A 23,820-nucleotide genomic window follows, 5' to 3' on the forward strand; every position below is an offset into this window, starting at 1 on the left:
TTTTTCCGCTGGAATCTTGTTCACCATGGTTAAAAAAAAAAATAAAAAACTACAAATTTTTTGTTGAGATAGAAAACATGAGGTTGCATCTTCCTAACCTTTTGCCCTTTTTACCATATAAAGAGATAGAAACAGTCTAATAGGCTAATCTTTTACTTTTTCTGCTGGAATCTTGTTACTTCATTCAACAAGATTCCATTTTTGGTGAGATACTACTATTTCATAGTTTAAATTGTATATTTGAATGCAAAAATAAATTCAATGCTTTAGTTTAAATTGTATATTTGAATGCAAAAATAAATTCAATGCTTTGAAAAATATGTAAAGCACTCAGATTATACAAACCCAACAAATTATTTGAATACAGAAATCAATTTAGTACCCTGAAAAACCTCTAAAGTGCTGAGATTATGCAAACCCAATAACTTACCACTAGGATTTTCCCAATTTCTCACCAAAGGCTTAAAAATCTTCTCGTTAAACTGCTGCAAAAGAGATAAACAGAAAACTACATTCTAAACATGATGTTGTACCTTTCCAACCTTTTGCCTTCTTATCAATATAAGAACGCAAACAGAAAACTACAATATGATATTTGAAGACTTTTCTACACAATTTCATCTGTTAGTGATCTTGTAATCACTAAATGAATATTACGTGACATTCATCTAAGTTAGTATCATCATCATTTTATATTCGTTTTCCATTAATATCAAGAGATCATAAATAGAAAACAGCAATATCATATTGGAAGAGTCTTCAACAATCCATCTATTAGTGATCTTATAATCACTGAATTTATATTACATGGCATTCATCTATATATATATATATCCTCTTTGTCAAAACATTATGGGTAAATTGTACACAGATGATGACTTATCCCTTAATGCCAACCCCGTAGTTAACCAGTAAATATATTCCTCCAATGCACATTGAATAACCAGTAGGGATTCATGTTATTTGATGACCTCTGTAGTAGATTATATTATTCAGACATTCGTCTAGTGCAGCTAGAAAACTAGGACCCAGTTGAAGGATGTAGCTTCAATACAGAACTCATTGAAGAAGACAAGGTGTCTATTATCTAGACGTTGCTCCTATGGTGAACGTTTTTACAAAAAAGATAAATTTTGAAGAGACAAATTGTTTCACTAGTAGGGAAGACTTTTTGAACTAGAGCTGCTTATCAGAGACTTCAGCCTTGTTGAAGAATCCACACATGTAGAGGACACATCTGCTCGTTTTACAATATGATCCATGTTCCATTCCAAGCTCTTCTTAACCATATTTTTTATGGCTCTCTTGTTCTCTTCCATTTCGGATATTTTCTCTGGAGAACTAGATTCTCTTCTTGGCTCCCATGCTCTAGAGGTAACAGGGCCAGAAACAGGCATCATTGCACCTTGTTTGTCATCTCTAAGCCACTGTAATATTCTCATAGCTCTCTTCTGGGCAAGAGTAGTGCCCAACAAAGCAAGCTCCAAGAGAGCAGGGATTATTCCTTCTTGCTTCATGACCTTCCTCTGAATCAAGCTCCGGTGTGTTAGAAGCATCACTATATAGACACCCAGTTCCTGGCATCTGGCACTGTTTTCCCAACCCAGGATATCAATCAAGCATTTTGGCATGTTTGCGCTACTTTCCATTGCCTGCCTTCCTGATTTTGTCATTACTAGGTTCCCTAGGATCCCAAGAGCTCTCTCTCCTGTCTTCATTGATTGTGCCATCTTCAAGAGGGGTTCGACTGCTCCTTTTGCCAATATGCTGTCAACATTATCCAGGCAAGTAGATAAATTGTAGAGAGCTGCTAGAGAAGCCATTTTCCCTTTATCGGTACCAGATTCCAACATGCAAACCAATGCAGGGAGCATGGCAGACGAACCTATTATTGACTTGTTCTTGTCAACAGCCGAAAGCGCTAGCAGGAGAATGGCAATCTTCTCCTGTAATTCTGAATCAGATGTACCCACGAGCTTTGCCAGCTTATCTACTGCTCCAGCATCAACAATCAGGCTCTTATTTCTGTTCATCGCAAGTAAAACAATAAGCTAGGCTTCAGGGTTCATCTCAGAACACATCGCAAAAATGAAAAAAAGGGTATGACCAGGATAGCATTAAGGTTATAATTCTTCTACCGCACAGAGATTGTTTTAGGACTAATATTCATCATTTGGATTTATGCCGTGTATTTTCCTATTTTTACAAATCAAGCTACTTATTTCAAGGCCATCACTGTTCCTGAATTAGAACATTCTAAAAAGTATCCCTGCTACGTATGTCTTCACTTCGTTTTATGAACAAAGTCCTTCAGTGGAAACGTATTAAGTCCATTGGAACCTTATCATGCAACTTCTATAACACAGACACTGCCTATCTGGTTAAACGACACAGGAACTGTTTCCTAAGCTTCATTAAACCAAACTGGTCCAAGAAAAAATTAAATCTGTTGATTTATTTGATAAATATGTGCAAAACAGGGCATCAAGAATCTCTATTTCCTTGAAATTAATGTTTGCAAACTTTTCTACAACCATCTAATCCCAATGTTCTGTACAAATTATGATCTTGATAAAACAGAAAATGGTATATGTCCTTGAAATCCCCAAAAAAGAAAAAGGAATTAGTCTCTTAAAGGGGAAACATTATCATTCTCTTGCAAACTGCGATAACTTACGTGTAATTTCCACTTGCAAGTTCAATGAGAGCTTGAAGCGAAGCATGACAATGATCAGGAACAGGTGAACTCAGCATAGCCACCAGAGAGGGGACGACCCCTAAGAGAGAAAGAGATTTCCTCGTCTTCACATTCTCCTTAGCCAATCTCTGAATCTCAATAGCTGCTTTGCATTTCTCATCAAGGCTACCGAAGTGTAACTGTTTCACCGCATGTCGCATGGCTGATCCATGGTCCCTGTTCTTCTCCCCATTCACTAAACTGCAAGTTCCAACAGGTGGGGAATCCTTTTGCTGTGTCTCTTCATTAAAGTTCACATCTGGACTAATTTCATTCTGCTCCTGTAGATCCTCGGATATCTCTGATATAGGTGGGATATCCTCAGATTCTAATGCCGGAACACTCATCAGCCGTCCACTGCTCTTCCTCCTCCTGTACTTCAAGGACCTCAGCAGCTGGAAGAAAAAATTGAGTTTAGAATACGATGCCATCCATGAAGAATCCTTTTTATCACTGGCACCCTTTTTGAAAACAGCCTCCTCTGCCACCCCCATGGAAAACCCAACTACCAAAACAAAAATCCTCCCAGCAAAAATCCAGAACCTGTTAACTCTTATTCATGGACTTTTAATGGATAGTCATGATTCCCGGACTCTTTAGTAGGGTTCTGTTACTTCCAGAATATACTTGTATTAAATACACAACGGCGCATGTTTGTTCCAGATTGGTATTGAAAACCAAGCACTCTACTTGCCAAATTCAGCGTGTTTTATCTGTTTTATTGGTTTCTGATGCAGCAATATGTTCCCCGCCCGAAAGAGAAAAACATACCCAAAAGTTCTTTTTGGAGTGAGCTCACGTACCGAACTAACAAATTGCTGTTGGAAACTAAACACCCTCGAGCAGAAATGAGTGGTTTTAAGAAATCCACAGTGGAATTGAGATCTAGTGTCGACTGTTGCAGAGAAAAACGCTATATATATGCAATTACTGAATACGATGAAATCATTCAAATTAGTATTAAAAACCAAGTGCCCACCTGGAAAATCCAGTGCCCCTTATCCTTTTCTCATTGATTCGTGGGCATGCAATCAATGCCAGGCCTGCAAAGCATATGGGTTTGTTAGAGAAACAGGAACCTAATTTTATTATATGGGGCGATTCCCAATAGGTGCAGATGCTTTCAAGACAGCTGTTACAGGCTCTTCGGAGCAGCAACGGCCTGGATACCGCGACAGAGTGCCGGTCTGTCCATCTATGTCGATTCACCCGATTCAATGCTCAATTATGAACAATCTTCATACAAATTTGGAGAACAGAGGGGGGAAATTGTCCAGAACTCGATGCAGACTGAGAAATCCGACGGAAAAAAGCCAGAAAGACAAACGTGCAGATGAGTTCAGGATTTTAAAAATTGCCGTGTCTCAGTGGGGTGCTGTGAATTCTATAGACAAGGTCTTGCAAGGCAGGGAGATCTATGAACTCTGAGGGCATCCCGTTCCAATGTCTATGCTTACACAGTCAATCCCACATGCATGAAATATATAAATATAATATCATAATGAGTGGGTATACCCGTAAAGTAGCGCAATCAAAGGCATGATTCTGTAGGACATGCAGTGAGGTCTTCGCTGATTCCGAGGACTGGAAGGAATCACATTGCAAGCACGCTGAGACAACGCTGACTTTCCCAGATTGGATAAAGACAAGTGCTTTCATTTCTGCTATTTTGGCGCGATTCCTTAACCAGTGCGAGTGTGGTGGGTGGATAAATTTGTATTTGCAATGTCGTTCTAGCAAGGTGTCACTGAGAAATGAGATCACATTACATAGGTGTTAGAAAACACATCGGTTTGGTAAATGTCGGTATCTAGACACCCAACATTTCTGCAATCAACGTATTGTATTGGATTCGAAACTGTTACTAAATGTTTGAAGTAGGATTTTCGGACTTATAACTATTGTTTCCAAGTAGGATTGTTGTTTCAAAGTAGGATTTTGGTGATAGGTGGATGGATAGTATTGGACAAATGAGTAGATGGATAGTATTGGACAAATGAGTAGGATTTTCGGAGTTATAACTATTGTTTCCAAGTAGGATGGTTGTTTCAAAGTAGGATTTTGATGATAATTGTGGATAGGTGGATAGTATTGGACAAATGAGTAGTTGGATGTTCCATTTAACATTGCAATAACATATAAATTATATATATATATATATATTTTATTTTTTTTTAAAAAAGAGTGAAAATGGAAATATTATCTAAAAAAATTATTTTAGAAGAAGGATACGGAGGTATTGGATAGTCAAAATGTTAGAATCCAGTAAAAAATTTCAAAAAATCTTGGAGTAACAATGTTTGAATAATGTTTTTAATGGTGGAAATAGATTCAGCACTATCAAATTTTTAAGGCACCCAAACTTTTAAAGTTTGACTATTGTAACTTGGATTTACAAAAATTCCTGTCGGAATTTATCAAAATCTTACCGAAATTTTCATCATTTTCAAGGCAAAAGAGCAGTCTTTTTAGACTATGCCCAAAATTTATAAAAATTTTAGAAACTATTCCATAAAATTATAGAAGTTTTGGAAACTATTCCATTGATTTGTATAATTAAAATGAATAATTTCAGACAAACCAGAATCCAACAAAATCGTACTTAAAAAACCAATTAATTAGTTAATAATCCAATTCAGTGTCACGAGTGTTTCAACCTAAAAGCACAGCCCGCCATTTTTTTTTGGTTTGGGGAATGAATTCAGTGAAAGTTTTGTCACGAGAATCCAACAAAATCAAATTAAAAAGCCAAATACCTGATCCAATTCTGTGTCACGAGAGTGTTTCAACTTAAAACAGAGCCCACAGTTTTTTTCCTGGGAGTGATTTCAGTAAAATTTGAAGTCACGAGAGTATTTCAACTGAAAGCAAAGCCCACAATCTTTTTTCCGGGAGTGATTTTAGTGAAATTTAGAGTCACGAGATTTCAACAAAATCAAAATCAAAATCAAAGTGGCAAATTATCCAATTCCGTGTCACGAGAGTGTTGTTTCAAGTTAAAAGCACATCTTACAGTCTTGGACGGTGGGGTTCTTTAAAGGGGAAATTATAACGTGAACATGGGAATTGAATTCGTGATGGGTTCACTCAGAGGGACATAATACCGTGATCGGATTTGAATTCGTGTATTGTCACCCTTGGCAAAAGTAAAATCTCAATGGTTCATTTCATGGTAGGTACGGCCTTATGTACCTTCACGGTTGATGTTCATGGGGTAGTTAGGATAGTTTGGTTCCTGGTTTATGGGTTTTAGGTTTGGATAACTCATGGTTTTGTCATGGTATTTTAATATAATATAATTTATATAAAGTTATGATAACAGTATTGTTAATAACAGTATTGTTAATGGCATGATAACAGTGTTGTTAATTGCTTTTGGATCATTGTTAGGGGCAGTAGAAATTCTGAACAAATGTCAAAGAGTTTGCCAATGATATAATAAAAGGCTTGACCATTTCTCAATAGACATAGCTCATATTGGGTGATCCATTTATTTGTCTCTCATGATTTATGCTTATTCATGTACCTATTATATTTATTTATTTATTTTTCTTCATTTTACAACGCATGATGTTCCTAAAACATTTAGGGAGTGAATGATTAATAATTAACATAATATCTTTAGTGTAGATTATTCCAATGAATTACCAATTTTCATAGTTATATTAAAAAAAATTCACAAACATAATAACATATATATTGACATGTGATATTAAAGCATGGAAAACAATGATGCTATTTTTTATAATTTATAATTTTTTAGAAAGCTATGAGTGTGTGCTAAAATTCAAGGTTGTAGTGTAAGGAATTAATTTTCAATATTGTTGTATATAAGTTTTCAAAGATAAATAGATGTTACAAACTTCTAAGAAGTGGCAAATATGTGCAATCCAAAACACAAATACTTAATAAAATGGTGTATTTTTATCTTGGTTTTGAATTTATCGAGATAGATCAAATCCTTCAAAATGCAAATAAATGAGAGGTTTGCTCTTTGAGGGATTTATCCCAAACTAAAGATTTGTAAACCATTTTTTGTTAAATGTCAAGATAGACCGAATCCCAACCCTTCTAAGGAACTCCCATGTATGGGCTTGAAGGCCCTCAAAATAGGCTAGTTAAAATGTAAGATATCACTTTGTTAAGCTAGCTAGCTAGAAGGGTTATCTCAACTCCATAAGTTCAACACAAGTAGGACCTTATCACCTACGTCAAGGGTGAAGGTGTATATTTCTTTTCATTTTCACTTCTTCACAACTTGGGTAAGATCTTGAAGGACCCAACCTTGAGCTAGTTAAAACATAAATTTATTATTTACTTGAGCTAGCTAGCTATTCTTGAAGAATGTAACTAGTGTTGGTCTTCATAATTGTATTTGGCTCATGACATGATGTAATTATTATTGTACTTGTCAAAAGAAAGAAAAAGATTTTTTTGTAAAAGAAATTATTTATTTAAAGCATGGGTTTCATGCTCAAAGTATTTGGGTCTTAAGTCAAAGCACCGATTGTGTGCTCTAGGGTTTTTAGTCAAAGTCAAAGTGTCTCTGTCAAGACCCATTTGGGCATTTGTATCAAAGAAAAAAATATTTTTTTGAAGTGTCTAGGTATGTTCTCCAGATCAAGTCGGCCTTAAGACCACTGTTCAAGTCGGCCTAGAGAAGTTGTACAAGTCGGCCTCATTACATGTGGAAACAAGTATTTAAAGGAGGAAACTCAGACTCATTTGGAGACATGACATCTGCAGTTCGATTACAAGAAGAAAGAAGAACCGAAGACAAAGAATATGCTCCTAAACCAAAACAGTAAGAGATCTGCTCAGATCGAAGAAACAGAGATATCTTGGAAACCCAAAATTGCAGAAAGGTTATCCCAGTCTGAAATTACAGTAGGGTTACCACAGTCCGAAATTGCAGTAGAGTTACCACTGTCTGAAATTATAGAAGGATTATTTCAGTCCAAAATTGCACTAGGCTTACCACAGTGTGAAATTGTACTAGGCTTACCACAATCTAATATTGTAGTAGGGTTACCACAGTCTGAAATTACATAAGGGGTACCACATATCTAAATTGAAAAAGTGAAGAAGACTCATTTTCCTAGTTGGTTGACTTGTATCTTGGTGAGAACTAGAGGCCTTGTTTGGCCTTGGAAATCTCCTTTGAAAATGTTTCTATAAAAAGAGAAGTTATTTTGGGTTTTTCCCTTGTAGGGGTTTTCCCCAAGCTTGGAGCCTATCTATAGCGTTCGCTCTTGTCTTTGTGATCTTTATTGTATTGGTAATTATCTTGATGATAAGAATCTAACAATCTAAAAGAAGAAGCAATAATGAATCACAAGAAATTTTCAAAGTAAAAGAGAAATCATCTAATAAATTATCAATAAGTTGCCCTAACATATTTATCAACATTGTATCAGAGCTAAGGTTACAAGGAGTAGAGAAAGGCATGTAGAAATTTCACCTGTAGATCAAACTGATATATGCAATGTACTAAAGCATAATACTTGATCTAGTTCTACAAAACATTAAGCAGAAGCATAATCGAATTCATGAGCAACATCAAGCATAAACAGATATAATTGAGTAAGAGAAATAATCAACCATAACACAAGATATATCACTGGGGAAAGCACCAGCATAAAACCCCCAACACTGTATTATCAATCAAGTGGAAATCCTCTTCAGTTTACAAAAAGAATTAGTTCAAAAGCTATCATGCTCTCTCTGCAATCAGAAGATGAAGATCATAGACTACCTAGGCCTCAATACATACGCCACAAGTCCTCCAATCCCCTATTTCCTTGTGCAATTTTGATTGGGGTCCAATTACATAACATGTGGGAATTAGCCCCAGTCATACCTGCTGTCAACCTCAGGTCCAACTACACAATCCTTGAGGACTCAAGTTCCTCCTGCATGCAAGGAATATTCACTAGAAATATCCTAACATCTGATAGTACAATGTCCCTCATCTGATCTCAATTGGGTCTCTGGCTGAACTGTCACGCATCAATTATCCATGAGAGAATACTCAGTTATCTGAAAATAATAGTTGTCACATGCATGCAAGCATCAACAAACTATATCTCATTAATTTAACAACTTATTAAATTAATCTACCTAGACTTGACTAAGTTAAACTAAGTCAACTGATCCTCTCATTATAGAACTCATACTTGATTCCTTAATCAGTGGAGAAAATCAAGGATAAATTCTTCAATCAGTGGGACAACTAATTGCATGTTCTCACAAAGACTTCAAGTTTAATTTTCCATAACTAATTAACTCATGGAGAATTAATTAATTAATATTTAAACTGCTGGTAAGACCAAATTCGAATTTACTTCCTATAGTTAGACCAGGGACTGCTAAAAATAGGAAGGGACCATGAAATGCTATTTTTAGAAGGTGTTATTTTTAGCAGTTTCACCTCTCACCCAATGTGGCCAAAATCCACACTAGCCAAACTGCTATTTTTAGAAGTGTTGTTTTTAGTAGTTCTATTTTTAGCAATTTCTAAATTTAGCATTTCTTGTTGCACACTTTTCAACACTCCCTCTCAACAAGAAAGGGATTATCAGCAACCCCGATCCTGTCTCTATGGAACTCAAACTTGCCCTTTGACAATGCCTTTGTCAAAATATCTGCATCATGTTCCTCGGTCGAAATGTATAGCAACATCATGATCCTCTTGACCACACAATCCCGTAGATGATGATAGCGGATATCTATATGCTTGGACCTGTCATGAAACACTGGATTCTCAAAGATTTGAATGCAACTCTAATTATCACAATATATCACGGTAGAATCCATCATCTGACCAAACAATCCCACTAGAATCTTCCGCAATCCAGATGGCCTCACATGCAGCTTGACTAACAACCATGTATTTAGCCTCTGCTAAGCTAAGTGCAATTGATCTCTATTTCATGCTATACCAAGAAACCGTAGCTGACCCAAGGTTGAAGATTCCTCCAGAAGTGCTCTTCCTGTCTGATGGACTACCTGCCCAATCTGCATCCGTGAAACCTTGGAGCTTCACTCCCTCTGTCCGCCTGTACCATAATCCATATTGTGTAGTGCCTTTGAGATATCTTAGCACATGCTTTGTCACCTTCCAAAATAACTTGGTTGGTTGAACCATAGCTTGAATCAGTAGGTTCACCGCAAAACACAAATCCAGTCGTGTGTTCACCAGATACATGAGTGAAACCCACAAGCCGTCGATAAATAGTAGCAGCTACTACCTCACTTGAAGTAGCATCCTCCTTTCTCCAATTACTTGCTAGAGGAGTCTCCATGGGCTTGCACATCTCCATGTGGAAGCGCCTAAGTATCTCATTGGCATACTTGCCTTGAGACACAAATACTTCCCCATCTCTCTACCACACCTCCATGCCTAGAAAGTAGTGGATGAGGCCCATGTCCTTCATCTCAAACTCTCTTGCAAGGTCCTCCTTGCAAGACTTGATCAACTGATCATCACCTGTCAAAATTAGATCATCGACATAAAGTACAATAATCAATAACTTACCTTCTACCATGATGTGGTATAGGTTTGCATCCGCTTCACTCTTGGTGAAGCCCAACCTGGTGAAATAGTTGTCGATCTTGGTATACCAAGCACGGGGTGCTTGCTTCGGCCCATACAATGCTCGTTTGAGCTGGCACACATGCGACTCACGATTGAAGGTCTCAAATTCCTCAGGCTGCTCAATGTATACCTCTTCCTCAATCTCTCCATTGAGGAAAGTTGTCTTCACATCCATCTGATGGATCTTCCAACCCATCTGAGCTGATAGTGCTAGAATCGATCTGATCGATGAGTACCTTGCAACAGGAGCAAAAGTCTCATCATAGTCAATCCCCTCAACCTTTAACAAACCACGGGCAACAAACCTCGCCTTGTGTTTCTCAATACTTCCATCAGATGCCTGCTTTACCTTGTAAAGTCATCAGGACGTAACCACTAACTTGTCCCCCGGTCTAGGGATAACATCCCACACATTGTTCTGCATGATAGAATCATACTCCTCTACCATCACATCCACCCAAACTGGCTGCTGCATGACCTCTTCAAAAGAAGAAGGCTCAGTCGCTACACACTCCCCAACTAGGGCCATGTAACCAGTGTATCTATCGGGAGATCTCCTCTATCTACGCTGAGAGGATGGCTGCCCCACATTCTCTCTCGAACCCTGCATCAATCTGTCAGCTTCCTGTGAGCGTTTCCGCCCATCTCTGGAAGAGTTTCCAGCAGTGGTGATCTCCACTACTAGAATCTCTGCATGCGGCTGATCCGCATCATCAGGATGCTCCTCCTCCTTAGGAACTAATAGTTCCTCATCATCACCATGAAACTTCAGCTCCCTCTCAAGTGACACTCGCATGGCTCGCTGCTCATCGAACTTCAGATCCCTGCACACTACGGTCCTCTGATTGGCAGGCAGAAACACCCGATAGTTGTGAGGTGTATCCATGTACCCCATAAGTATTCCCAACTCAGCTATTGGGTCTAGCTTCTTCCGAGAATCTTTGGTCACATGACAAAATACTGGTGATCCAAAGATGTGAAAGTGACTCACATCTGGTCGCTTCCCCAAAAAAGCCTCCAAATGTGTCTTCATCCCCAAAATACGATGAGGACTTCTATTATGAAGATACACTGTTGTATTGCATGCCTCAGCCCACAGATGAAGTGGTAGGCCTTGGTAATGCAACATTGCTCGAGCTGCTCCCGCAATAGACCTGTTCTTCCTTTTGACCGCCCCATTCTGTTGTTGGTTATGAGGTGTCGTGAGTTCCTGTTTAATTCCTTCTAAAGCACAGAAGTCTTTAAACTGCTAGGAAACATACTCTCCACCGTTATCAGTCTGCAAGACCTTTACTTTCATCCCTAATTCTTTCTCTGCCAAAGCTTTGAAATCACAAAACTTCAAGAAGGTTTGATTCTTCTTTTGTATGAAGTAGATCCAACATCTACGAGAAAAATCATCAACAAAAATAACATAGTACCTATGCTTTGCCGTGGAGGTTGTAGAGAAGGGCCCACATACATTTGAATGAACTCACTCCAGAATTGCTCCTACTCTACTATCTCGATCATGAAAGGAAGCTTTTGCATACTTACCCAAAGTGCAACCTTTGCATGTGCTCGTTTTCTCCAGCTTGCACTTGGGTAATCCGGTAGAAATTTGTTGCATGATCTTCAAGGCCCCGTGATGCAAGTGGCCCAGTCTCCTATGCCATAACTCGCCAATATCTTGGCCATGCACCACCTCTACTTTGGAACTCAGTGCAACACAGTCTTCTACCTGTAACTTATAGAGATTCTTAACTCGAATCCCTATCTGCTTGGTCTGTCCAGTGTCGATATGCCTTAGGAAAACCTTTCCCAAACTAAAGACTACATCATAGCATTTATCCTCAAGCATAGCAATAGACACAAGATTCTTTTTCAGCCCTGGTACATACATAACATTAGAAAGAGAGAGGGGAGAACCATGCTCCCTCTGAAACACAACCATACCTTCACCTGAGACACGGTACTTTTTGTCATCGCCCATCTCGATCCGTATCTGGAGATCCTTCTCCTCCAAAGTGCTGAAAAGATTCTTGTCACCTGACATGTGGAAAGAGGCTCCACTGTCCAGGTACCAAACACATCCCATGCTGGATGAAACCATGCATGCGATAAGTGAGAAATCCAGCTCAAACTGTGAAGCTAGTGCATCACCATCAGATTCCTTAGAGGAACCTTTCTTGGACTTCTTCTTTGGACAATTAGTAGCATAATGGCCCAACTCATGACAATGAAAGCATCTTACCTTCGATTTGTCAAACTTCTTCCCACCTTGAGAAGACTTGGATTGGGATGCCTTCCCTTTCCCTTTCTTAGCTTAGTTTCTAAAGCCAAATTCTCTTCATCATCATGTGTTTGATGAAGATCCATCCCTGGTGTTTCGTCTGATCTCCTCCTGCATCAAATCCAACCATAGTCGTTCCCAATCTGGTAGTTTGTCCCTTCCATTCACTGAGTCCTGGTAGCTATGCCATCTCTTAGGAAGGCTAAGGAGTGCTAGACTCACCATATCATCATCAATAGTCACGACCCCTACACTTGCAAGCTCATCCCTGCAGGTGGTTGGCTTGTTTAGGAACGTAGAGATAGTGTCACCTTTTTCGCACTTGATCTTGCAAAGTTTGTCCTTCAGTGCCAGCTTCCTCTGATCACTGTTATTCTGATATAAATCTTTCAATGTTTTCCACATTGCATGCAGAGTCTCCTTCCCATGGAGGCTCAAGACTATGTGATCTCAAACTCCCTCCAGGATGATTCTCCTAGCTCTAGCCACACACTTCTTCCATTCCGCCAGTTGAGTAGCATCAGTAGCCTTAGGGACTTCTTGATTAATGAAGTCCTTAAGGCTGTGATCTTCCAATACTACCTCCATGCGATCCTTCCAAGCTATATAGTTTGAGCTTCCATCAAGGGCATACTCAAGCATCAAACCATAGAATGCCATCGGTGAAATAGATGTGATAAGAACTTGAGATCTATATCCCGAACAATAAACTTCAAATTTTTCTTGCCTGTATATTGTTCTTCCTTGATCACTTGTGCTCCGATACCATGTAGAAATTTCACCTATAGATCAAATTGTTATATGCAATGTACTAAAGCATAACACTTGATCTAGTTCTACAAAACATTAAGCAGAAGCATAATCAAATTCATGAGCAACATCAAGCATAAACAGATATAACTGAGTAAGAGAAATAATCAACCATAACACAAGATACATCATTGGGGAAAGCACCATCATAAAACCCCCAACACTGTATTATCAATCAAGTGGAAATCCTCTTTAGTTTACAAAAAGAATCAGCTCAAAAGCTATCCTGCTCTCTCTACAATCAGAAGATGAAGATCATAGACTACCTAGGCCTCAATATATAGGCCACAAGTCCTCCAATCCCCTATTTCCTTGCGCAATTTTGATTGGGGTCCAATTACATAACATGTGGGAATTGGCCCCAGTCATACTTGCTGTCAACCTCAAGTCCAACTACGCAATCCTTGAGGACTCAAGTTCCTCCTGCATGCAAGGAATATTTACTAGAAATATCCTAGCATCTGATAGTACACTATCCCTCATCTGATCTCAATTGGGTCTCTGTCTGAACTGTCATGCATCAGTTATCCATGAGAGAATACTCAGTTATCTGAAAATAATAGTTGTCACATGCATGCAAGCATCAACAAACTATATCTCATTAATTTAACAACTTGTTAAATTAATCTAACTAGACTTGACTAAGTTAAACTAAGTCAACTGATCCTCTCATTATAGAACTCATACTTGATTCCTCAATCAGTGGAGAAAATCAAGGATAAATTCCTCAATCAGTGGGACAACTAATTGCATGTTCTCACAAAGACTTCAAGTTTAATTTTCCATAACTAATTAACTCATGGAGAATTAATTAATTAATATTTAAACTGCTGGTAAGACCAAATTCGAATTTACTTCCTATAGTTAGACCAGGGACTGCTAAAAATAGGAAGGGACCATGAAATGCTATTTTTAGAAGGTGTTATTTTTAGCAATTTCACCTCTCACCCAATGTGGCCAAAATCCACACTGGCCAAACTGCTATTTTTAGAAGTGTTATTTTTAGCAGTTCTATTTTTAGCAATTTCTAAATTTAGCATTTCTTGTTGCACACTTTTTAACAAGGCAATTGGAAATATCACTATTAAGACACACAAAGCACTGCTTTGTAGACAACTGAGATTTTATGAAGGCATCCAAAGTTTTTCTACAGTAAGAGACACCCACAGCTCTATTGTTGCCACAACAAAAGACATATTCTATTTATTTGTGGAAGGCTTATAGTAAGAATTATATGCAACTCTAGAAGGCACACATTTTGGTTCTTGTTCCTTAACACCCATCCAAAATTTTGTAAAGAAGAAAGATTGACTTTTGCCTATGATAGAAAGAAATCTGAGTTCACATCTTTGTGGTTTACGACCTTGAATCCGAAATAAAGGATTCCAAGCTACTCTTTGTGGAATGGATGCAAGACAGTGTTAAAAGTTCTTCATAAAAAATGAGACACCATGAATATAATAAGATCTGAAGTTTTTTTGTAGTTCTCTCCTATTTGAGAGAGATCTGAAATAAGGTCATATGTAGTCACCACAACTGAACAAAGTTAAGAAATATATTGTACAAAGAAATAAGGAAGATGGGACATCGTACCTTATAAAGGTCTCTCAAATAAAAAATTTACTGCATGGACTTGGAATCAGTTACTTGTGCGATAAATGTTCTATCTGCATATTGGAACGGTTTTTGTAGAAATTTCTCATTGTAGATCACCTGATAATGCAATATACTAAAGCAAAATACTTGATCTACTTCTACAAACAAACTTGCGGAAGCTTAATCGATTGTGAGCAAGATCAAATAGAACACATATAATAGAGAATGAGAAATCAATCACACATGAACACAAAATAATACTTTGGGGAAAGCTTCAGCTAAAAACCTCGATCTCTGTATTATCATACAAGTGGAAATATCTCCAGATTACACAAAGATTTAGCTCACAAGCTATCAGCTCTCAATACAATCCCTTAGTACAGCTCACAAACTAAATAGACACAACATATGCCTTCCTCCAATCGTCCAAGCCTCCTATTTCCTTGCGCACTTTCTCCTGGAGTCCAATGCTGCCACCTATGTGAATTCCCACATCACACACTCATCAAAACTCAGAAATAACTGCACAATCCTCAAGGAATGAATTCCTTCTGAATGCAAGAGATATCCTCAATGGAATATTCCTGCAATTGATAGTACACTATCCCATCGTCTGATCTCAACTGGGTCTCTGACTGAAGTAACATGCATGAGTTATTTATGAGAGAATATTCAGTTATCTAAAGTGCAACAGTTACATGCATGCATGCATTAACTAACTAAACTCACAATCAGTTCCACAAACTGTTGGAACTAATCTAACTGGAATTAACTCAATTAACTGAGATAACTAATTACAACTCAATGTACAACTCATCCTGATCTCCTTAATCAAGGGATAACTTCCTCAATCAAAGGGGAAACTATTGCATGTCTTCACATAGACTTCATGTTTGATTTTCTACAACTAATTAACTCAAGATGAATTAATTGATTATTTTACAAATAGCTGCTAAGATCAAATTTGAATTTTAATTCTCAATTTTAGTTTAGGGACTAACTAAAATTGGAATGTATACCGAAACACTATTTATAGCTGTGCTATTTTTAGCACTTCTATTTTTAGTATTTCTTGTTGCTATTTTCAACACTTCCTCTCAACAAGAAAGGGATTATCAGTCACCCCAATCCTGTCTCTGTGGAACTCGAACTTGCATTTTGACAATGCCTTAGTCAAAATATCTGCATCCTGTTCTCTGGTCGAAACATACAGCAACAACATGATCCTCTTCACCACATAGTCTAGAAGATGATGATATCGGATATCAATGTGCTTGGACCTATCATGAAATACTAGATTCTCAGAGAGTTTGATACAACTATGATTATCGCAATAGATCACAGTTGGATCCATCCTCTGACCAAACAATCCCACTAGAATCTTCCGCATCCAAATGGTCTTGCATGCTGCCTGAATGGTGGCCATGTATTCAACCTCTGCTAAGCTAAGTGCAACTGACCTCTGTTTCCTGCTGTACCAGGAAACTACAGCTGAACCAAGGTTGAAGATTCCTCCAGAAGTGCTCTTTTAGTCTGATGGACTCCCTGCCCAATCTGCATCTGTGAAGCCCTGAAGCTTCACTCCCTCTTTCTGTATGTACCACAATCCATACTAAGATGTGCCTCTGAGGTATCTCATGACATGCTTCAGTGCCTTCCAAAATAGCTTGGTAGGCTGAACCATAGCTTGACTCATCTAGTTCACCGCAAAGCATAAATCTAGTAGTGTGTTCACTAGATACATCAATGAACCCACAAGCTGTCGATAAACAATAGCAACTACTACCTCACCTGAGGTAGCATCCTCCTTCCTCCAGTTACCAGCTATAGGAGTCTACATGGGCTTGCACTTCTCCATGTGGAATTGCACGAGTATCTCATTGGCATACTTGCCTTGAGACACAAACACTTCCCCATCCTTCTGCCACACTTCCATGCCTAGAAAGTAGTGCATAAGACCCATGTCTTTCATCTCTAACTCTCTTACAAGGTCCTTCTTGCAAGACTTGATCAACTGATCATCACCTGTCAAAATCAGATCATCCACATAAAGAACAATGATCAATGGCTTACCTTCTACCATGATGTGGTAAAGGTTCGCATCTGCTTCACTCTTGGTGAAGCCCAACCCGGTGAAATAGCTATCGATCCTAGTGTACCAAGCATGAGGTGCTTGCTTCAGCCCGTACAAAGCCCTCTTGAGTCGGCACACATGCGACTCATGATCGAAGGTCTCAAAACCTTTTGGCTACTCAATGTACACCTCTTCCTCAATCTTCTCATTGAGGAACGTAGTCTTCACATCCATCTGATGGATCTTCCAACCCATCTCCACTAATAGTGCCAACATCGATTTTATAGATGAGTACCTTGCTACAGGAGAAAAAGTCTCATCATAGTCGATCCCCTCGACCTGTGAGAAACCACAAGCAACAAACCTTGCCTTATGTTTCTCAACACTGCTATCAACTGCCTGCTTTACCTTATAAAGCCATCGGGAACTCACCACTAACTTGTCCTGAGGTCTTGGGACAACATCCCAAACACAGTTCTGAATGATGGAGTCGTACTCCTCCACCATAGCATCAACCCAGACTAGTTGCTGCATTGCTTCCTCGAATGAAGAAGGTTCAGACTCTACACACTCCCCACCCAGGTCCATGTAACCAGTGTACCACTCGGGTGACCTCCTCTGTCTGCGCTGAGAAGATGGTTGTCCCACATTCTCTCACACATCTAGCATCAACCTGTTAGCTTCCCTTAAGCGTTTCCGCCCATCTCTAGAAGACTCAACATGAGTGGATGTCTCCACTCCCAGATCCTCTGCATGTTGCTGCTCCGCATTAGTTTGAGGCTCCTCCTTCTTAGGAACTGAAAGTTCCTCCTCTGCATGCAACTTGAGCTCCCTCTCAAGTGATACTCACATGGCTTTTTGCTCGTTGAACTTCAGATCTCTGCGTACCAATGTCCTCTGACTGGTAGGCAGGAACACCTGATAGTTGTGGGGTGTATCAGTGTACCCCACATGTATCCCCAACTCAGTTGTTGGATCTAGCTTCTTCTAGGCATCTTTGGTTACATGGAAATAAGTCAATGATCCAAAGATCCTGAAGTGACTCACATCTGGTCGCTTCTTGGAAAAGGCTTCCATTGGTGTCTTCATCCCCAGTATACGTTGTGGGCTTCTATGCTGCAAGTATACTATTGCATTGCATGCCTCAGCCCACAGATGAAGTGGTAGGATTTGGTCGTGCAACATTGCTCGAGCTACTTCCACAATCGATCTGTTCTTCCTTTCAGCCACCCCATTCTGCTGTGGGTTATGGGGTGTTGTCAACTCCCGTTTAATTTCTTCTGCTGCATAGAAGTCCTTAAACTATTGGGAGACATACGCTCCACCATTGTCGCTACACAAGGCTCTCATTTTATTTCCAGATCCTTTCTCTGCCAAGTCTTTAAACTCACAAAACCTTGAGAAGTTCTTATCCTTCTTCTGCATAATGTAGATCCAACATCTACGAGAAAAATCATCAATAAAAATAACATAGTACCTTTGTTTAGCAGTGGAGGCTATAGATAATGGTCCACACACATGTTTGTGAACTCGCTCTAGGATTGCTCTAGCTCTACTATCTCGATCCTGAAAGGAAGATTTCACATACCTACCCAAGGTACAACCTTTGCATGTATCCGTCTGCTCCAATTTTCCCTTGGGAAGTCCGATAGAAATCTGCTGCATGATCTTCAAAGCCCCATGGTGCAAGTGGCCCAATCTTCTATGCCATAGCTCGCCAACATCTTGGCTCTACACCAACTCTGCTTTGGAACTCAATGCAGCACAATCGTCTACCTCCAGCTTGTAGAGATTCTTTACTTGAATCCCAATCCTCTTCGTCTATCCAGTGCCGATATGCCTCAGGAATATCTTTCCTTTACTAATGACTACATCATAGCCTTTGTCTTCCAGCATAGCGATAGACACAAGATTCTTCTTCAGACCTGGTACATACTTTACATCAGTCAGGGTGAGAGGAGCTTCATGATCCCTCTGAAACACAACCATACCTTCACCTGAAACACGGTACTTTCCATCATTTCCCATCTCGATCTGCATCTAGAGATCCTTCTCCTCCAAGGTACTGAAAAGATTCTTGTCATCGGTCATGTGGAATGAAACTCCACTGTCTAGATACCAAACACATCCCACCATGGATGAAACCATGCATGCGATGAGAGAGAAATCCAATTCGAACTATGAGGCCAGTGCCTCACCATCTAATCCCTTTGAGGATCCCTTCTTGGATTTCTTTTGTGGACAATTCATAGCATAATGGCCCACCTCATGACAATGAAAGCATCTCACTTTTGATTTGTCAAAGTTCTTCCCACCATGGGAAGAACTGGATTTGGAATGGGATTCCTTCCCTTTCCCTTTCCTCACCTTACTCGCTAAGGCTAGATTTTCTTCATCATCTTGCTTTGATGAAGATCCATCTCTGGTGCTTCTTCTTATCTCCTCCTGCATCAGATTTGACCAAAGTCGTTCCCAATATGGTAGTTTCTCTCTTCCATTTACCGAGTCTTGGTAGCTATGCCACCTCTTAGGAAGACCGAGGAGAGCAAGACTCACCATGTAATCATTGGCTGTCGTGATCCCTACACTTCCAAGCTCATCCCTGCAATTGGTGAGCTTGTTCAGATATGTAGAGATCGTATCGCCCTTTTCACACTTGATTTCCCGAAGCTTGTCTTTTAGCGCTAGCATCCTCTGATCGTTGTTGTTCTGATATAGATCTTTCAATGTTTTCCACATTGAAAATGGTGTCTCCTTCCCATGGAGACTCGAGACTATGTGGTCTCAAACTCCCTCCAAAAGGATTCTCCTTGCTATAGCCATACATTTCTTCCATTTTGCCAATTCTTGGGCATTCGCTGCTGCTGGCTTGGGGACTTCTTGATCAATGAATTCCTTGAGACCATTGTCCTCTAATACCGCTTCCATGTGATCCTTCCAGGCTATATAATTCGAGCTGCCATCAAGGGCATACTCGAGTCTTAAATCGTTGAAAGCCATTGGTGAAATTTGAGATGTGATAAGAATTCGAATTCTATAATCAAGAACTTCAACCTTCAAACTTCTCCCTTCTTTGTATACCGTTCTTCGCTTTGATCACCTTTGCTCCGATACCATGTAGAAATTTCTCATTGTAGATCACCTGATAATGCAATATACTAAAGCAAAATACTTGATCTACTTCTACAAACAAACTTGTGGAAGCTTAAGCGATTTTGAGCAAGATCAAATAGAACACATATAACAAAGAATGAGAAAACAATCACACATGAACACAGAAGAATACTCTGGGGAAAGCCTCAACTAAAAACCCTGTTCTTTGTATTATCATACAAGTGGAAATATCTCCAAATTACACAAAGATTTAGCTCACAAGCTATCCAGCTCTCAGTACAATCCCTCAATACAGCTCACAGACTGAATATACACAACATATGCCTTCCTCCAATCCTCCAAGCCTCCTATTTCTTTGTCCAGTTTCTCCTGGGGTCCAATGCTGCCACCTGTGTGAATTCCCACATCACACACTCATCAAAACTCAGAAATAACTGCGCAATCCTCAAGGAATGAATTCCTTTTGCATGCAAGAGATATCCTCAATGGAATATTCCTGCAACTAATAGTACACTATCCCATCATCTGATCTCAACTGGGTCTTTGACTAAACTGACATGCATGAGTTATTTATGAGAGAATATTCAGTTATTTGAAGTGCAGTAGTTACATGCATGCATGCATTAACTAAATGAACTCACAATCAGTTCCACAAACTATTGGAACTAATATAACTGGACTTAACTCAGTTAACTGAGCTAACTAATTACAACTCAAAGTACAACTCATCCTGATCTTCTTAATCAAGGGATAACTTCCTCAATCAAAGGGGAAACTGTTGCATGTCTTCACATAGACTCCATGTTTGATTTTCTACAAGTAATTAACTCAAGATGAATTAATTAATTATTTTACAAACAACTGCTAAGATCAAATTCGAATTTTAATTCTCAATTTTAGTTCAGGGACTAACTAAAATTGGAATGTATCCCGAAATGCTATTTATAGCAGTGCTACTTTTAGCACTTCTATTTTTAGCATTTCCTATTGCTATTTTCAACAGTTTTGTGTCTAGTATCTATTCTAGACAGGAGGTTCCAAACTGTGATGAGTTTTTGTCACCATACATTTAAAAAGAATCAAGATTGAAGGTCAAATATGGCATAGACTCCTTGAATAAACCTCAAGCATTTGCATCCACATCGAAGAAAAAGAAAGGAAAGTTTAAACCTCATTAAGAATCATGACTGAGGTTCAATACTTTTGTTGCAAGAATGAGGAAATTGAAGAAAGGAAAGTTATGTACTTGTAGCATCTCCTACATCTTACCCAAACCAAAATTAGCACTTAAATTCAAGAATTCTAAAATCAGTGAAAGAAGTATGCCTGGTTGGATAAGTTGTGTCAAAGCTATATAATATCTTACTTTGGTGTTAAAATGAAAGATGTAGTATCCTGTGAAGGAATACTTTGGCATCCTTGAAGACAATAAAGAAGTTCATAACATCTAGAAGAAGGATTGTAGCGAATTCCTATGATCATGGAAGACAAAGATATGTAATTTTCAGGTATGTATAGCTTGTTCATTTATTAAAAGTCTAACATGAAATGCATTAGGGTTTTGTAACATATTTAAATTTTAGGGTTTATAATCTTTATCTTGTTAAAGATCATTGACATCTTGGGACAATAAACCCTATTTTATACTTAAGAAAACCTAGTCAATAAGGAAACCCTAACCCTAATTCGTTCTCTTAGAATCCCTAGCTCTTGAATTCTAGGGCTTGTAGCTAGTCTAGGGTATACATCAAATCTTGACTAAGATTAAATTTAGGATATAAAATTATGTCTCTAGGATTGATTAGGGTTTGTATTTGAAAATCCTAGGAAATCATCCTAGTAGATTAAATTGTCTTCATACTTTTGTACTTGTATACTTTGCTTTGTAGTACTTGTCAATCAATGTTGCAAGTACTTAATGAAGGAAGCAAAATTAGAAAGATATTCTTGGTAATCAAGTTGATCCTTGAACACTCTGATAAAAGTAGACTCATGTGGATATGGGCCATGAATATGTTGTCATGATAACAGGGAGCCCTTTCAAAGTTTGTAGCAGAACCATCTCAACATATGTATAAGGCTACAAGATTTGTAGTAGGTTTTCATCATATAAGAAGGCACAATCAATTCTTTCATGTCTAGGGTTTTGAAAGATTCTTATAGTGTTAGGGTGTTTAATATTTAGATTAAATCAACCCTTGTCATACTATCTTTTTCTATTTGTTCACTTTGGTAAAAACCCTAGCCTTTTGATGTTTAGGGTTTATTGATATCTAGGGCACACAATGAAACCTTAGCCTTTTTAAGGTTTGATGAATTAGGGTTTATGAAAAAACCCTTGTAATAGATAATGTAAGATCTTAGGAATGAAACCCTAAGTGTATATTCTTTGACTATGATTAAAACCCTAACTTGTTTTAATAGTTGAATATCTAAAGTTTAATATTATCTAGGGTTTGTGACAAAACCCTAGCAAAGGTTGTTGTAAGAGTCTAGGGCATGAAAGTGTAACCCTAGTTAGGTCTATGTTTTGAATATCTAAGTTTTGATAACACTACATTCTCTCTTTGTGATAACATGCTAACCCTTTATTGATAAATTTGATTTCATTCTCTTGTACATATATATTTGTGCTTGGTTACACTTGTTGTTAAGATTTGTAAGAACATAGTTTTCAAGAGGTCATAAAGTTGTAAGACTACCTCGTATTTGATGATGGCCTTGTATTGAGCATGATGGAAAGAGGAAGTTGTAAGAACCCTGATGACATTGAATTTGACATTGTTGATTAAAAGGTGACTTTGTTGTCATATGAAGAATGATCTTTTGGAAGATTAAAGTTATCTGACGATAAGATGATGCAGAAGAAAGAGACTTTGTAGCTGGAAGAATATAGTTGTTGATATTGGATTTATTTACCTCAGTTGAGAGGGAGCTTGTTTGAAGAAAAGTGAATTTCCTCCATAGTTGATAACATGATGTGAAGACCATGGGGATGATTGAGATTGGAGAATAGTTGAAGAACTATTGATGGCTAGTATTAATGTAAAAAAATCTTGGATGTTTTGGATAAGTTTTGAAGTTGAGCTTGGTGCTACTGAATAAATTAGAGAATGAATCTTTCGTAGATATTTGTTTGATATTATGATGATATAAGAAACATCAGAATGGTTGAAGACCCCATAGTTTTCTGTTATAATATAAGAACATTGTTATGTGGAATTTTCCCGATTGTGGACAAAGGTGAGTTCCCTAGATCTAGTGGACTGATCTAGAACAACAGAAGACAAAAACAATGAAGTTTTCCTTAGAAAATTAAAGTATGGGAAATAAGCCTACCTCAAATATGTAGCAATATTTCCTTTCCTCCTTGATTGTAAGCTCCAACTCTAGCTCCAAGTGCTATAATTAAATCCTGCACAAATGACTAGAACAAGCAAAGGAACCACAATCCACATAGCATAATCTAAAATCCCTATTCAATGAGTCAACATGGCATTGAAATACATGAGTGAAAACATAACACAACAAATATAGGAAAACAAGATGCTCTTTTTATTAACAAATATAGGAGAGAGTTAAAAATATAAATAGAAGTCTGACTTTGTAGATGTCTCCCC

The 23,820-nt window shown here is 38.3% G+C and overlaps 1 protein-coding gene across 1 annotated transcript; it reads right to left on the reverse strand.

The window, feature by feature from the left end:
* Window positions 1-940: 940 nt before the first annotated feature.
* Window positions 941-4,418, reverse strand: LOC149162693 (U-box domain-containing protein 45-like). Its single transcript, XM_089437344.1, has 2 exons — window positions 2,678-4,418; window positions 941-2,025 (listed from the first exon to the last, which is right to left on the reverse strand). Exons 1-2 carry the CDS (start codon window positions 3,229-3,231, stop codon window positions 1,155-1,157), a joined length of 1,425 nt encoding a protein of 474 aa, XP_089293470.1. The 5' UTR covers window positions 3,232-4,418; the 3' UTR covers window positions 941-1,154.
* Window positions 4,419-23,820: the final 19,402 nt, after the last annotated feature.

Source organism: Pinus tabuliformis, chromosome 5_2 (assembly GCF_031772625.1).
Source record: "Pinus tabuliformis cultivar Carrire ecotype Pingquan chromosome 5_2, CPIR1, whole genome shotgun sequence".
Taxonomy (NCBI): domain Eukaryota; kingdom Viridiplantae; phylum Streptophyta; class Pinopsida; order Pinales; family Pinaceae; genus Pinus; species Pinus tabuliformis.